Genomic DNA, 17,156 nt, shown 5'->3' on the forward strand with positions numbered 1-17,156 from the left:
GCTGTTATAAATAACAGAAGGCCCGTAATGAAGGGACGGCAACTTACTCATTTTTAATTTGCCACTGACTGTGTTTAAAACATAGTTTGGGTGGGCATCCATTTGAAATATTACGGTAAAAGGCTTCAGTCCACATTCCAACCCCATTTGCATAAATCTTCAGATAACCCAAGTTACACCACAAAGTAAGAATCGCAGCCTTATACCCGTCAATATTGTGAAAAAGAGGACACCGGCAGTGTCCTGTTGGTGAAGTTCTTCAGCTGCGCTTCTGCAGCACTAAGCTGTTCCATGTTGCGGAGAGGCGTCAGGAACAGCTCGGGTGGTTCAGGCCTGGCCAGTTCCTGGGGCGTCACCTGTTCCCCAGGCCTCGCCTGCTCTCCCTGGTGCTTGAAAGACACCACGTGCCCGAGCACCTGCCCAACAGACTTGCAGTTCCCTGTTCTGCTGCTGTAGGTGCCAATTCTGGATGTGCAGGTCTATCACGGCCTAAGCAGCTGAGCGTCGAAGGCTGCAAGATAACCAAGGCATAAGAAAGCATTATCCATTTTGCTGATCAACATTATGCACTGATGATGCGAAGAAACTTTTTCAGAAACTTGGGTTTCGGGAAGTTTCAGAAGAACGCTTGAACCTTCAGGTGTTTTGGATGGTTTGGGTAGCTTTGGAACGATTGCCAGACACAGTGAGTGTTTCAAATTTTTGTAAAAATTTAAGAGACATTATAATTTGTATGCAATATTCATAAATGTAATAAAAAAATGTGTTAATCAAATAAACTTTCTGAAAAGGAGACACGGCCCCAATTTTCAGAACGTCACAGTTTTGGCTTGTTGGTCAAAGTGAATGCTCCCACAAAGTTTTATGATGTTTTTTTGACAATCAAAGGAAATAAAAATACTGATTCGTCGGCGATGCACGCGAGACGCGCTGCGCTTGGCTGCGATAAGCACCAGTTTAAAAATCTGATATATAGGTCCGTGCCTATTAGGCCTAGCTTGGTGGCTGTACCCTTGTTGGAACTGCCATTTTCTGGGCTTTCAGGACGGCCTTTTTTTCAACTATCAACCGTCTAAGAATGGGAGAGAATCCCGTTAAGAACACTTGCCCTGGTATAGAAAACGAAATTGGCTGCAAGCGGCTGCTCTGTGGTCACATGATACCTCGCGCCTAGGCATATGACGCTTTAGAATGAATTGGCACTTCCAAGTAAAGCACAGGTCATCAATTGCACCCCTTGTTAAATAGCAGAAGTTCCCAAAGCAACTTTGTTTTCTATCGTTTCACTTGCAGCATACAGTGTGTAACAGATGATCCACCTTTCTTCGGTTCTGGTAGCAGACGACGCAGCGGCGTCTTGTTTCCCGCAGCAAATGACACTCTAGGGCAGACAAACCCTCCCTCTTTACTCACGTTAGCAGGCGACGTGTCTGTTAAAGAAACGTCAGCTGCCTCAGTACAAGCCTGCCGAGATCTCAATCTCACAAAACACCAAAATCGGGCCATTGGTACAACATTTCAAGGTACACACAGAAGCTGCACAGCACGGCGCCGAACCGAACTTGCTGCACCTAAAAACAACACTCTAAGCTGTCCCTCGAACCTCTCCAGAGTAGGACAGCACCACGGCCGTTCTTGGCAGCATGCAATGCTTTCCCACAGCATTACGAGAAAGTTTTGTGACCAGTAGTGTATTGAAGAACTCGGTCACTACTGTAATTGTGCATGTGTCACTACGAAGATTATGGAGCTAACTAAATTGAGCAACTGCCGCAAGCTAATCTGGTCAAGCATGCTAACAGAGGGCAGATGAAAAACGTGTGCTAGCACATTATCAGGACTTTAGATGAAAAGGAACAGTACAAAATAATACTTACTGTATTTCTGCAAACTTGATGCTCTGAACGAAGGCCAGTCAGAGTCTGGTGCTTGGCCCGGTCGCACACGAGACAAGATGTCCGCCCCAGGCATTTTGCTTGGCCACCTGCCGTTGTTTCATACTCAAGTCGAACCACAACAGAGGGACGGACGCCACCGTCATTTCATCATTCTCTTCGATGAACTGTACTCCTCCTCACTAGAATAAAAGGCGTGGTCAGACATGATGTTCATTCAAGTAACTTCACACTGTCAGGTCTTCGCAACCTTTACCATATATTGTAATAACTCCATTGCTATATCCCCATGCACGGCCACATTGAAACACGACGGCGTCGCATTCCGGTATACGCCAAGTAATAAAAGTAGCAGTAAAAGAGAAAAACGGTGCTCATTTCGCGTAAAGGCCTGTTTACACCATGCTTTGTAGCTTTTTACTTGCAACGGTTTCGTGATACCGCGGTTTCGTGCAATTAGCTTATTTACATCCAGTTTTTCAAGCAATGGCAATGGCGTTTCGACTATACTCCATTCATTTTTAAGCTGAGACTAGAAGCTCCGCCTTCAACGCAAGCTTTCTGCCCTTGCTAAAACAAGTGCGATCACGCAGGCACGCGCAACCAAAGCACTGCAGAAGCCAGCGAGCTCGCACTGAAGGCGGAGATTCTAGTCTCAGCTTAGGGGCGAACGGAGTATACATTCCTTGCATATGACGACATGCTAGGTAAGGACGGGGCCCTGTGCCACGCCGGTGGTGGACTTCACAACGCGCGGTTGTGCTTACCAAGGCGTAGGATGCCGCTAGCTGCCTGGACATACCGTAGAATACCGTGCATCCGCCCATTCCACATTAAGCGCCCATTACCAAATTTGTGAGATCTGAGAAAATACGCACAGTACATTTATATGCAAAATTGACGACCGGACAAGCACCTATCCCCCATTTCTTTGCGATTATTTCCAAAGTTTAAGTGCGCGCTTGCCCGGTATTTAACGGTACACCGTATTTTCATAGAAGGAACCTAGTTTTGTTTGATGTGAACTCGGAAAAACGAGTCGAGCTAATGATGATGACGGTTAGCCAGTACGTGCGGAATTTTTCAGCATTGGTGCGATTGCGCTACGAGCAGAAAGTTTCGATATATCGCTAAGTTATAATAAAAAAAAAAAAAAGTGTCGAAAAAAGAAAAAAAAAAAGATGTATTGCGTGCCGCAAAATTTGACGAGCGGCTCTAGGAGTCACCTGTAGAAAAATTGTTACGACTTTGCGAAGTATGGCAAACAATGCAAATTTACCGTCATAATCTAAAACCTGATGCAAGGATAAATAAAATAACGGACAAGCGTCTCGCGGACGGCACAACCCGATGCCCCGCCAGCAGCGTCTCGGCGAGCTAGTATGCCTCCACCAACACGGCGCGGTCACCCCCGGAGACCGCCTGGATCACCGGACACCGCGCGGCGCCAGCCACCAGTGCTAAATCCCCCCCCCCCCCCCCCCAACACACATACTCACTCACGGATTAAGCGCGACGATGGGATGACGAGCGAGCGGGACGGTGAGACGACGCTCCTGACGCCTGACTCTTACTTCTATCTTCTCCCCCACTTTTCTCCCCTCACCCAACCCCCCAAATGCGCCTAGCGCGCGTACACGATTGACTCTATTCCCCCCCCCCCCCCCCCTCTTAATTTCACTTCAACGCTTACAACACACGGAGGCCGCCGCCGAACGATCGCCGTCTCGCGACATTCGTCCATACTCAGCCGGGAGTACCGAAGGTGCGCTCGAAGCGTGGAAACAGCGCGATGCAACGAAAGGCAAAGGGCATCTACACTACGAACGGGCAGAAGCCGAAGCAAAAACGTGCGCGAACGTAAACAGAAAAGTGCCGCCGCTCGCCACTACGAAATAATACGCGGTCGCATCCCTTTTCTGCTGCTCGTACTTTCTCTTACTTGACGGCTACTCCGTCTTGCGGGACATCACGACGAAACGATCGTCGGGATACGGCGAAAGGCCGTCAACACCGTCGAATCAACCACCAGCAAGCGTTGTTGAGTGGAAGTTGGTTCACTAGGCCTACATACGACGAAACCGACAGAACACGAACATCAAAATCGAAGCACAGGCGGTAACTTCGAGCGACTTCTGCCCCGCATAGATTTACATGCAGCGCTTTCACTCGCCACCACGGTCACATACAATTTTTCAACCCTGGAGCCACCGTACCTGAACCATGCCGCGAACCACGCCAACGTCCCGCTCGCCATTTGAGTTTGCTCACCTTGTCCGGCTTTGGATTGGATGCTGGATCGGCTTTCTAGCAAAGTCTATCAACAGCTGGCTCGATGCTGGATGAGGTCTGTTCTAGTCTCAACACGAAGTCGGAAATATATAATTGTGCTACTGTGCTACTCTATAAAAAGAAACAAAAAAAAAAAAAAAAAAAAACGGGGGCACAAAGAAGTATACGACGCTTCGACGAAGTGCCCTCTGGGAACTAGTTGGCCAATCAGTTTCGGTTTCGATTGAGCAGCTTCCTTTCATGCTATCACGCCGTGACCGAATGCGCCGCTTGAGTTTTCGATGATCTGACTTTTCACGAACGTACAATACATTCATTCTCGAACGATACAAAACGAAACGAGAAAGGAGTCAAAGTACAGGCTAGCTGGTGGAAGTTTTCGTTTTGTCAACCATTTCATCGTTTACCCTGAGACCTGTCTGTTTTTTTCTGTTACTTCTGCTCTTCAAAAAAAAAAAACCAGTCTCAGGGTAAACGACGAAATGGTTGACAAAACGAAAACTGGGGCAATTTCCCTGCACACAAATTACTATGGTGTCTTCCTCGTGTCATCATATATCGCCCACTCAAATTTTACGCTGATAGGAGATTAGGTCTTCGCAAACGCTGAGGTCGGCTAGCTACGACGGAGGCTCTAACAAGCGTCTCCTCCTACTCTTCGCTAAGCCTTTTTGGACGAGCTTTTACTGACGCCCAAGATTTGTGTCTAAACGGTGTGTCTGAAATTATCTCGGCATACTCAGTCAGGAAGAAAGCAAACACATAAATATTACGGCCATTACCAACCGTCAAATGCGCTTTGAATAATTTCGTTCCTTTGGCACACCGCATAGAGGTTCACGCCCGTCCGACGCACTTCCGGCGAACGGTGCGACGTTCTTCACACAATTGCTCGACTTTTGCTTTCTTAAAATGGTTTGTGTGGGGGAATGTGCCTATATGATTGCAGAAAAAAATGAAAGCCGCTTACAACTCCCTGTAACGCCGAATTAGAGCGCAGCTCTTGAGGAGGAGGAGGGAAGGGCACTGGGGGGGGGGGGGTTAAACTAACCAGGGGCGGAGTCACGTTACCTTGGGGGTCACGTGACCCCCAATGCCGATGATGTCATCACTGACGTCACTGATGACGTCATCAGTGACGATGACGATGCGGGTACCGATGACGTCATTAGTGACGTCACTGATGACTTCACCAGTGATGATGACGATGACGATGCGAATGTAGGTGACGTCATCAGTGACGTCGCTGATGACGTCATCAGTGATGATGACGATGACGATGCGGATGCCGGTGACGACATCAGTGACGTCACTGATGACGTCATCAGTGATGATGACGATGACAATGCGGATTCCGGTGACGTCATCAGTGATGATGACGATGACGATGTGGATGCCGGTGACGTCATCAGTGATGATGACGATGACGATGTGGATGCCGGTGACGTCATCAGTGATGATGACGATGACGATGTGGATGCCGGTGACGTCATCAGTGATGATGACGATGACGATGCGGATGCCGGTGACGTCATCAGTGATGATGACGATGACGATGCGGATGCCGGTGACGTCATCAGTGATGATGACGATGACGATGTGGATGCCGGTGACGTCATCAGTGATGATGACGATGACGATGCGGATGCCGGTGACGTCATCAGTTATGACGATGACGATGTGGATGCCGGTGACGTCATCAGTGATGATGACGATGACGATGTGGATGCCGGTGACGTCATCAGTGATGATGACGATGACGATGTGGATGCCGGTGACGTCATCAGTGACGATGACGTCATCGGGGGTCACGCGACATCGGCGGGGGTCACGTGACCTCAAGGAGGGGGCCACGTGACTTCGGGGGGTCACGTGACCCCCCACGAGGTCACGTGACCTTGGTGGGGGGCTCGCGCGGTGCATTATGGGACATTTCCCATGATGCACCGCGCGGTTACGCCGACGCCGACGGCGACGCCGACGGCGACGGCGACGGCGACGCCGACGGCGACGCCGCTCAAGCCGGAAACGGGCCCCTAAGAGCTGCGCTCTAAAAATTTATGTGCATACGCGATGTTGAATATTAGCGGAATGCAAGCGGGTGGGGACTTAGCTTCGTGCAGTCAGTACAGATAAGAGATAAGATGTGTGTTCAAATTGAGCTTTTCAATGGTGCCTCCAAGTTTTACCTCACGTACTCAGGCGTATTAAGAAAAACAGTAGGTGCAAAAAATATTATTTCGTCTATGGACGCATAAAACAAACAAACTTCCTGACCAGCTGTAAAGGTGCGAGCTCGATGTATGCAAACTTATTGGTCGTTACAGCTTGTTGACTCGTACACAAGCAAGCTACCCGAGCTACGCAGCGTCGAAATTCCCAGCACTGGCTCGTTCACGTATATCTCGAAACGCAAACAGAAAGGCTCGATAGAGTATAAAAATACAACAAGCATGTGTGAAGGCAAGCTATACGTCTCGGGCTTGTGCTATAGATTCGAGGTCTGGCCATTTAGGTTAGTTTAGAGACCAAAAATGATGCTCTCGAGACCAAAATACGTGAGATCACGGCCGTTAATAGTCCACGCTGCCGATCGAAACCGAAACCATGCCACTCTCCTCCCTGGCCAACTAGTTCCCAAAGAGCAACGCGCGCCGTGTTGCACGCAGGGGTTTATGGAAGTAGTGACCCTTTCTGGTTGAATATAGGGTGCACGTGATGTCTCGATTACGATCATGCAGAATGATGTAAAAAACGAATGTGCCGAACAAACTGTGTCTTCCTCGGACAGACCGCTCGGACCCGGAGTAGTTCTCCGCGCAGCCTTTTTCGGGGGAGTACGATCTATAGTCACTCGCAACATTTCAGTTTCGTTATCAACGTTGCCGCGGGGAAATGAAGGAGTTTCGCTGTTTTTTTGTTTCGATTGCTGGGTGGGCTCTCTTGCTGTGCTTGCTTTCGCTCCTCTTGTCATGACCGACTGGCCCGAGCATACTGCGGCGCTGACATCGTCTAATAAAACGCAGTAGAAGCGAAGTCAGCGACAGCGACGAAGATACCAGCTTAGCTCCAGCTCGAGTGACGACGAGGCAGCCGTTCTCGGCGAAGTCTTTGCCGACTCATTCGCCTTGCCAGCGAAGAGGCCCAAGATATGGCGTTACGTCGAAGACGTTGTGCACACCTATTCGGATGAAGAGCTAGGTATGTCGTTTGCTAGAAGACAATACGACAAATTCCCCTCAGATGGAACTCGCCTGCAGAGATGACGGTCGCTTTACGGCATGCGTGTTTGGTATTGCTTAACAGCCCCTTTGCAAAACGTACAGCGCCACGACGGCAGGACATTTTATCAAAGCATGAAGTTCCGATCAGAACTTCATGCTTTCAGCAAAATAGCAATGGGAACCGAAACTGTTAAAAAGCGAGGGCAGACGCTATGAAAGCGGTGGCAGCGCGTGCAACTGGGTGGATCGCTTACTGAGGCCGACCGCTGAACGACCGCTTGCGCGGAGCGCTCGGCATCTGCCTGGGCAAAGGGCTGGATCGCGCATCCCCGCTTGGTCGCTGCAGCTGCAGCACGAGAGTGAAGCCACCGATCGGCGATTTTGCATGTTGAAAAATCGCGTTTTTGGAGCGTTTCGGAGGCTGGCGGCAACATGCTGAAGACACGTTTTCTACTCGTTCGTAGTCAATCGTCGAAGAAGCTCTTTAAAACCCTGTGTAAGCCCTGAGACTTGCCGTTGAGAACATGTGGAAATTTCTACGGAAGCGCAGTGCCGCAGTAAAAATGCCCAACTCATCGAAAGCAAGTTTCGCCGCCACGATGCAACGCGCAGGTCACGAGTGACCCGCGCGTTGCATCATTGGACTTTTTCCATAATGCAACGTGCGGGACCCTTGTGACGTCACATGTGACGTCAATTGTGATGTCATTATAGGAAACGTCCCATAATGCTATGCGCGGGTCACGAATGAGACTGCACATTGCATCATACGACGTTTCCCATAACTCAACGCGAGGTTACGCCGACGGCGACGTTGGCGTCGCCGACCCGCGCGTTGCATCATGAGACGCTTCCCATAATGTAATGCGCGGGTCACAAATGAGACGGCGCGTTGCATTATGGGACGTTTCCCATAACGCAACGCGCGGTTACGCCGACGGCGATGTTGGCGTCGCTGTCGCCGACCGCGCGTTGCATCATGGGACGCTTCCCATAATGCAACGCGCACACGCCGTCATTATGGGAAAGGCCCCATAATGCAATGCGCGGGTCATGAGTGAGACCCGCGCGTTGCATTATGGGACGTTTCCCATAATGCAACGCGCGGTTACGCCGACGGCGACTGCGACGGCGATGCCGCTCAAGCCGGAAACGGGCGTCTAAGAGCTGCTCTCTAAAAAATTAATAGATGTAAACCAAATTGAATTTTCATTCCACAGCCATGTTCGATCCCGTCTTTTTTAACAAAACTGAAATAAGCCTTTGTTAACTGGTTCAAGGATGATGCGGCGTTAATACTAGGCCAAGGATAATATTAGGTGTCACCTTTTAGCATATTGAAGACATGTCCAACCTAACGGTCATTTGTAAGCATCATATAGTTTCTATATCAGCGAAAAAGCCATGTCGGTTACATATCAAAACTTGCATGGCTCGAATGGCCTGTGAAAGCAGCGAGAAAACGATGTAGGTCAGTCATCGAAAACTCCGTTGCTGAACTGGCCGGTGATTACAGAGAGAAAACGATGTCGGCCAGTCAGCGGAGACTCCACGGCTAGACTGGCCGCTGACTACAGCAAGAAAACGATGTCGGCCAGTCACCGGAAACTCTATGGCTAGAGAGGCCAGTGACTACAGCAAGAAAACGATATCGGCCAGTCACCGGAAACTCCATGGCCAGGCTGGCCGGTGACTACAGCAAGAAAACGATGTCGGCCAGTCACCGGAAACTCCATGGCTAGACTGGCCAGCGACTACAGCAAGAAAACGATACCGGCCAGTCACCGGAAACTCCACGGCTAGACTGGCCGGTGACTACAGCAAGAAAACGATGTCGGCCGGCATCGGGAACTTTCCGGCTGGCGCTGGCCAGTTTAGACAACGAGTCCCCGATATCGGCCGGGATCGGTTTCTTACCGGCGTCCCTGGCCGGGATCCGCCGTACAGCTCCCGGTACTGGCCGACGTAATCCCAGTATCGGCCGACATGGTGTGCTACCTGGGGATCGGTTGTTTGGGGTGGTCAACTGATAGTACAACGTTGGTAGAAACATAATGACTGGAGGCATAGCAATTTAATTTATGATGATGCTTTAGTGGAATCTACAGGTTTTCCCGCTCATTTTAATCCAAGCGACGTCCAATTTAATTCCGGGTCACTCAATTCAATTCAAGCGCCATACAATTTAATCCCAGCGCCACACAATTTAATTCCGGGTTCAGTCAATTTAATCCACAATACATATATATATATATATATTGTGAGCCAGACGGCATAACCCACAATTCGGTCTGGCAATCATCGTGCCCACGCGCTCAAGGACTGGCGCGTGCAGTTGTTCTTGGTCGCCTCGGCGCGTTATGCCGCCATCTAACCCAGTTCTCTCTTAATTAAACCTTTTTATATTCTTATCTGCCTACCGGTCCTCACAATATATATATATATATATACATATATATATACGCACTTATTGTGTTCAGTGGCCGTGTTTCGTGTACACATTTGGTAACTTAGAACAATTGTTTATACAATTAGAATTTTTTGCGGGCAATTGATAATTTGATTACTAATGTGATTACCTTAAGTTAGTAGTCCCACTATGAATGAGGCTTAATTGATATGTTGGTTACTCTTTTTAGAGCGCAGCTCTTAGCTTAGGCACCTGTTTCCGGCTTAAGCGGCGTCGGCGTAACCACGCGGTGCATGATGGGTAAATTTCCCGCTAAATTTAGTGGAAACGTTTCCCCGCTAAATCTAGCTGAACATTTTTCCCGCTGTATTTAGCGGAAAAATTTTCCCGCTAAATCTAGCGGAGAATTTTCTTAGCTAGATTTAGCGGAAACTTTGCCCTGCTAGGTCTGGCGGAAAAGTTGCCCCGGCAAATCTAGCGGAAAATTTTCCCCTCTAAATTTAGCGGAAAATTTTTCCCGCTATATTTAGCAGAAAATTTCCACGCTAAATATATTGGGAAAAATTTTCCGCAAAATTTAGCGGGAAAAGTTTTCCGCTAGATTTAACGGGGAAAATGTTCCGCTAGATTTACCGGGAAAAAATTTTCACTGAAGTTCGCGGGGAACTTCTCCGCTAGATATAGCGGGAAAATTTTTCCACTAGATTTAGTGGTGAAATTTTTCCGCTAAACTTAGCGAGAAAATATTCCCGCTAAATTTAGCGGGGAAAAGTTTCCGCTAAATTTGGCAGGGGAATTTACCCATCATGCACAGCGTGGTTACGGCAACGGCGACGGCGACGCCGAGGCCGCTCAAGCCGGAAAGGGGTGCCTAAGAGCTGTGCTCTAAAAAGAGTTACCAACATATCAATTAAGTCAATAGTCAATAGTGGGACTAGTAACTCAAAGTAATTACAATAGTGATCAAATTATCAATTGCCCGGCAAAATTTCTGATTGCATAAACAACTGTTCTAAGTTACCAAATGTGTAAGCGAAACATGACCACTGAACACAGTAAGTGCGTATATTGTGGATTAAATTGACTGACCCCGGGATTGAATTGTGTGGCGCTTCGGTTAAATTCTATGGCGCTTGGATTAAATTGAGTGACCCCGGGATTAAATTGGTCGTCGCTTGGATTAAAATGCGCGGGAAAACCTGTAATTGGCTGCATGTTATAAGCCTGACGAAAAGCACAGTGATCATTGCGGCTGCAGCCATAGCAATTAAGAGCATAACGGCAAGATAGAGGAACCGTGTTGGTAGCATGTATGACGATTATATTATATGTTGAGTCTTGATGGAACTATATGAGCTGCTTGATTATTTCTGTTTTTTTTTTTTTTCAAATAAGAAAATACGGCTCTTGTCTAACTCTCACCACCTTTTGTTTAAAAATAGAATCCCACGAATTAAAGTGACACACCCTTTATTCGTAACTTTCACCCGGTGTGTCCTTGTGCTTCTCTACATCTCCGTTGACCAAGGCGAAATCAACCTTGCCATCGTCCAATCTGAGGCGACCCCAGAACAAGAACATTTTCGTCAACAACAAAGAACTAAAACAAAATTAAACTATCTTTCAACGCCGTCTTTAAAAAAAACAGAAAATCGACTTCGTCTTTTTTATGATGTCACAAAAATGATATTCAAAATGACACCTTTCAGTGATAGTATAAATAAAGAGCAGGTAATTTCAGACATCTAGGACTTTATCCACTTTCGCGTGGAAATCAACAAGATCCTTGCCTTCCCTTTGAAATTTAAGCTGGTCTAATAGACTAGTATTACACATCTTCAAGCATTACTATGATTATCCACATTCGACAGGCTTTTTTACCATCTCAATTTGCAGCAATTGTTTGATACAAGGACTGACTTTAATATTGGGCCACTGTGTTTTATCGGCGAGGCTCAGGCAAATGAGAAGCTGTACAAAACTCAAGTGGATACTCCTTGGGTTTTTGCTTGCAGCGTGAATTCATGTGCGCGAACGGAGACTTGATCTATGGATTCGCCAGAACACTGGGCGTGTTTGCTGCGACGATGTTCGGCTCCACTGTTCTATTGCCGGGACCTAAGTTTACGGCAAACGACACCCTGGAAGCCATCACAGAGCACAGGTAACGCGAGCCTTTTAGAAAATTTAGAATATTACCTTGTATAACCTATTTGGCATGGAAACGAATAGCCCTACGGTGGCAGTGAGGTCTTAGTTGGGCTAATGAGCCATGCTCTTAATATTCAACCTACGGTTAGCCCTAATAATCTGGCGCACACGTTTCTTCTGTACTGACTACCATATCTTATGGTCACCTAAGTGTTAGAGGCACGTTTCAAACTGAGGTCGTCTTTCTGTACAAGCAGGAGATCGCAATTTTGCGTGTTTAAGGACGCCATCGACTTTACAAGATTTGCGACCGATGCGGTCTGACTAGATGATTGGGCTAATGTGCCATTTGACGTCGAGAAGAACGGCGTCTTCTTCAGTTTTGGTTGTCATGAGCATGCGCGGAGAATAAGTTATAGTTTGAAAAGTGCGTACAAGAACTCACACATGAACCGAAAACTTCTTGATCGTTCATGGATCGCTGGCTTACCACTAAAAGAAATACTCTCGACATTCCAGATGCACCATCGCCACCGGTTCACCGAGCATGTTCTTTGATATGTTGCGTGAGCTTGAAGAAGGATCGTACGACGTTTCGTCCCTTAGAAAAGGTATGAAAGTTTGATCTAATAATTGTACAGGGTTACACTTTCTGAGACCACCTATACTTCAGCCCACCTAAACAGTGACTACTGTGCAGATCATAAGCGCGAGGTTCGTGTTTTAATAGCGCTATGGTTGGAGTCATCCTCGTGCAGCTCGTTCAGTGGAAGCTAAAGTAATAGTTGCGCAATCTTTTTTGTAACCTTCTTGGTAATTATTACAGAATAAAAGCTCGGGCACATGCGCTAAATCGAGCGAAAATTTGAACAAGCAAGAATTATTTAAGGCACTGCAAGAAGACTGCACAGACGGTCTCGTTAAATGAGCGTAACGATATTCGTAATGGAAAGACACTGGAGCGGTTCCTTTAATAAAAGCAATGTGTGGAACTGTCTGTTCAACTTTTTTTTTAATTTTCGTACTTTTCCGGCGGTATTTCGCACATGCTTTCCAGTTTATTTTAGCCTCAGGTGCGAAAACAAGCAAGAATAAATTCGTAAAAATGGAAACGAGGCTGGGGTTTAGTTAGGCTTTTCTTGAACTTAAGCGTGTTTTGTATGATTACCATAGTCTGATGAATAAGTTGAGATGGACCTCCTCGTGGCAACGCAAGCCCGCATTGCTTCTCTCTCCCAAGTACAACACTATTCTCTTTTCTGAGCGTATCATTGACATGACGAACGCGCTGATCTTTGGTGAGCCACCGGTTCTGTTGAGTAATATCCGGTTTAATCCACTCCTTTCTCTTCCGAGGCTGTGCCGCTGTGTTAAGACAACCGGAGAACATACAGTGAGCGTCTGACATCTATCATAGAGTGGAGCCAAATGCGACATGCGCGTATCCACCGAGAAAACTGCATATCACACCGCCCGTAGTTCAATGACGCAGAAGCTAAAAAATCCATGACCCGTGCATGCGCATAAAAAGGAGAGGAGGACGCGCACTGCCGAAGAGGAGGAGGCCAAATCGTTTCTAGTTATAAATGAGAACTTTCCGTGGGGGCTAGCGATATAAATGCTACCGGAAAGCATGGCCGAGGAAACGTAGTGTGCAAGTCTGAACTGCCGTATGTCAGGCAATCACTGCTTCACAAGAGCGAACTTCACTATGTGGCATACAGCCATCTTTCTAACGCGTCACATGGCGAACGGGCGGGTCGTCGAGTATGTGAGCTGGTGTTTAAGTGCGAAACCTTGGACAACGAAATGCCCTAAAGGCAGCAGAACGTGTCAGACTGGCATGTTTCTTTACAATATTGAACAAAAAGGGGGGAGCTGATTTTTATGAGACAGCTACAAAGACGCTCTTTCGGTATAAAAAAGTGCCGTCGCTGCTGCAAGCATCACCAGCCTGGGCTACGTGATGCTGCGCGGCCATGCTTCCAAAGACATACAGCCTCGAATAACAAAGGATAGTGAAACTAACAATATAACTTTAATGGGGCAAGCTTTTATAATGGCGCAAAGCATAAAAAACTGATTGGAACAGCGGAGACAAAAGGCCTCAGTTCCTGTCCGACATCGGCTTTTCCTTAGCTGTCCGTAGTCTGGCATCTTCAAGGGCAAGACCGCTTTTATTGTTTAGTGATGAAACCAGAACTTTATAGGGTCACACGGGTATTGGCGGTCGGCCGGAATCCGGGGCACTGTATTGAGGCTTTGACTAAAACACCCTACAACGTCGCTGGAGATGTACCGCCATGTTCCGCCAGATGGTGTTTCACGCTCATGACTAATGCGCAATAAAAATTAAAATAAAAATTAAAAAAGAAAATAAAAAATTGTGTTTTTTTTTCATATGACAGGCGAGGTCAAAAATATCAGTCATTGCCAGGTTTCATGTATGCTGATGACATAGTGCTAATGGCCGATAGCTGTATAAAGCTTAGATGGTTAATGAATATATGGGGCTCAGATGGCCACAAATTAGGCTTGAAATTTGGTGGTGACAAATCATTGGTCATATTGTTCATTGATGACAGAATTGCAAATCAAGATATTCGAGGGTTAGAGGTTGAGCGAGTCGGTTAATACAAGTAGCTAGGAACATGGATTAACGAGGACAGAATGCCTCAATGAACATGCGAAATGTGTAGCTGAAAAGGGCAACAGAAATGCAGCTGCAACAAAAAATATAGCGCTTTGGAGCTATAACAGGTATTAGGTAGTGAGGGAGATCTGGACAGGAGTTATTGTTCCGAGCCTGGCTTTTGCGTAAGCAGTTCTTGTGCATAAAATCGGACGTCCAGGCAAGGCTGAAAATAAGGCAACGTGCAGTAGGCAGATTGACTCTGGTAGCATATAGTAAAGCATCGAACCAAGTTGTGCAGGGCAATATAGGAAGGCCCTAATTCGGGGGCACGGAGGCTAGCAGTAAGATAGAATATTATGATGGACTAAACGAAATAGATGCAGAATGATGGACACGAAGATTTCTTAGGTATTTACACATGACAAGCGTCGATACAAAAAGGACAAGGCGGGCATAAAAACTTAGATTTATATATGTGGGTAGTAGCAGCGAGGCAGATCTAAAAATAGCGGTTCAAAATAGTTTTGAGGGAACTGAGAGGGATATATTGGAAGCAGGCTTGCAGAATAAACCGGCCTTCGAAATGTAAGATCGTTTACTAAGAGCATCAATAAGGAGCCAATGTTTGACAATTCTTGGGAAAGCTCTTTGTTGCTCGAGGAGAGGACGGGAATGTTACGGACTTAGTCATATAGAGCTAGATATCAGGAAGTAGATACGGCGCGTGGAGCTTGTGGAGAGGACGAGCAGACGGCTGAGCACTTTATACTTTACAGCAAGGAGCTTCGGGCCGAAGTCGCTGAGGGGACGACTAATTTACCAAAAGCTCTGGGATATTGAATAGTGAGGGAAACAGAGAAATGGGATAGGTGGAGATAACCAAGAAAAAATAATCTGACTGCTGGCCTAGGTCAAGGCAGCAATGAATATTTTTATATTTCACTTCCGGTTATCCGTAGGACGGAAGGAGTGGGCACCCGGTTGGAGAGGGGCGCCAACACCTCTCCAACTTGTGCCTACTCCTTCCGCTTTACGGATTGTATGGATTGTAATAGCTTTTAAGAATAAACCTCTACATATATAATTTTATGTTAAATAAATGTAAAAAAAAACTGGTTAGGTGGTGCAATCCGCCTCTCAATTTAAAAGATTCGCCTGCATCCCTGCATTCATCCATCCGGCAGGCGCTCCTATGTTTGTATTTGTTTTGACCACGACTGAAAAATGTGGTGGAGCGGGAATGCTCCCTGAGGCTTTTCCCGAGGGCTCGTCTAATGAATGTCTAATCTCAATTTGATTCAAAATAGTACAGAAGAAGATTGGTCATGTTTCGAAAAATTTTGAAACACAAACGTATAACGGCAAAATTATCTTCTACGACAAAACTGAAAACTGTGTTTGCATCATGTTTTTCGTTTTCGAGTTTTTGACTTATAAATGACCAGACGCGAATTTTGGAATTTGGGCGTAAGTCACGGGACGAGTATTTAATACCATCTATAGGCTCTAACACCTTCGAGAAAAAAAACGGTTTTACATAGATTTATAAAATACATTTAAAGTACAACATGCTGATAAAAATGTTGTTGTTTTTATTTATTTCTAATCAAAATAAGAACTCAGCATTTTTGGCGATAAGTAACCAGGTCTTCGTACTAATATATGTTGTGACATTAAACATTATTTCCTATATTATATATCAAATGAAAACTCGGCGAAATGCCTATTCATCAAGCACAGTATCATTATGCTCAAATAATGTTATATTGTCGGAAAACGAATTTGGATAGAAGAGGAAACTCTGAGTTCGAAGTAAAAGTTTTGACATAAATTTTGGAGAGACACATTTAATGGGGCCATGCAAACATGCTTGGACTCGGTCAACTAATTGTGGCAGTTGTACCCTGTCACGCCTGGAATAAAGAACTGAATAAATGCTTGCAAACGTCAGTCCTCCAGAAAAAGAAAGGTAAAACACTTCACGTTTCAGAAGCTTCCAACCGCTCTCAACTCTCTCGCCGTCTTCTGAGACGCGTGCGCAGTGAAGCGCAATGGAGACACGTACAATCCAATTGGGTTCTCTTTCAGAGCCTCCAGCGCGCTCGGCGTCTACTTACGTTTTACATGAACACCTTGAAGGTTGGTCTGAGTGAAGTCGAGATTGCGAGAGGGGAAAGAGAGAGCGAAGAACTTGCCTGTCCCTAAGGAAGTTCACACTGAAATAGTGGCAACCCCTACTGAAAAAAAAACATTTGGCGCCTATATGAAAATGAACGGGTCCATACCGGTAACCGTTTAACCATACCGGTCACCAGTTTGTCAAAAGGGTAGCCCGTATGGCTCAAAGGGGTATCCCGTATGAGCCATAACGCTCACCTATTTGGACAAACAGGTCACTCCTTTGTCAAACGGGTCGCTCGTTAGGCAAATGGGTCGCTGGTCTGGGCCAATGGGCGACTCGTTTGGGCAAAGTTGTCGCACGTTTGGTCAAACCGGTGACCATGTTGCAAACTGTACCGGTTTAATCAAACGGCTCTCAGGAGCCCGTT

The 17,156-nt window shown here is 46.7% G+C and overlaps 1 protein-coding gene across 1 annotated transcript in view; it reads left to right on the forward strand.

The window, feature by feature from the left end:
• LOC115329874 (putative acyl-CoA synthetase YngI) overlaps positions 1-17,156 on the forward strand; it is a 149,421-nt gene that overhangs the window by 86,006 nt on the left and 46,259 nt on the right. Inside the window, exons 9-10 of the mRNA XM_042293341.1 lie at positions 11,837-11,985; positions 12,492-12,583. Coding sequence (XP_042149275.1) covers positions 11,837-11,985; positions 12,492-12,583 — 241 coding nt within the window. The remainder of the gene's footprint in view (positions 1-11,836; positions 11,986-12,491; positions 12,584-17,156) is intronic.

Source organism: Ixodes scapularis, unplaced genomic scaffold (assembly GCF_016920785.2).
Source record: "Ixodes scapularis isolate PalLabHiFi unplaced genomic scaffold, ASM1692078v2 PGA_scaffold4__175_contigs__length_147842914, whole genome shotgun sequence".
Lineage (NCBI taxonomy): Eukaryota > Metazoa > Arthropoda > Arachnida > Ixodida > Ixodidae > Ixodes > Ixodes scapularis.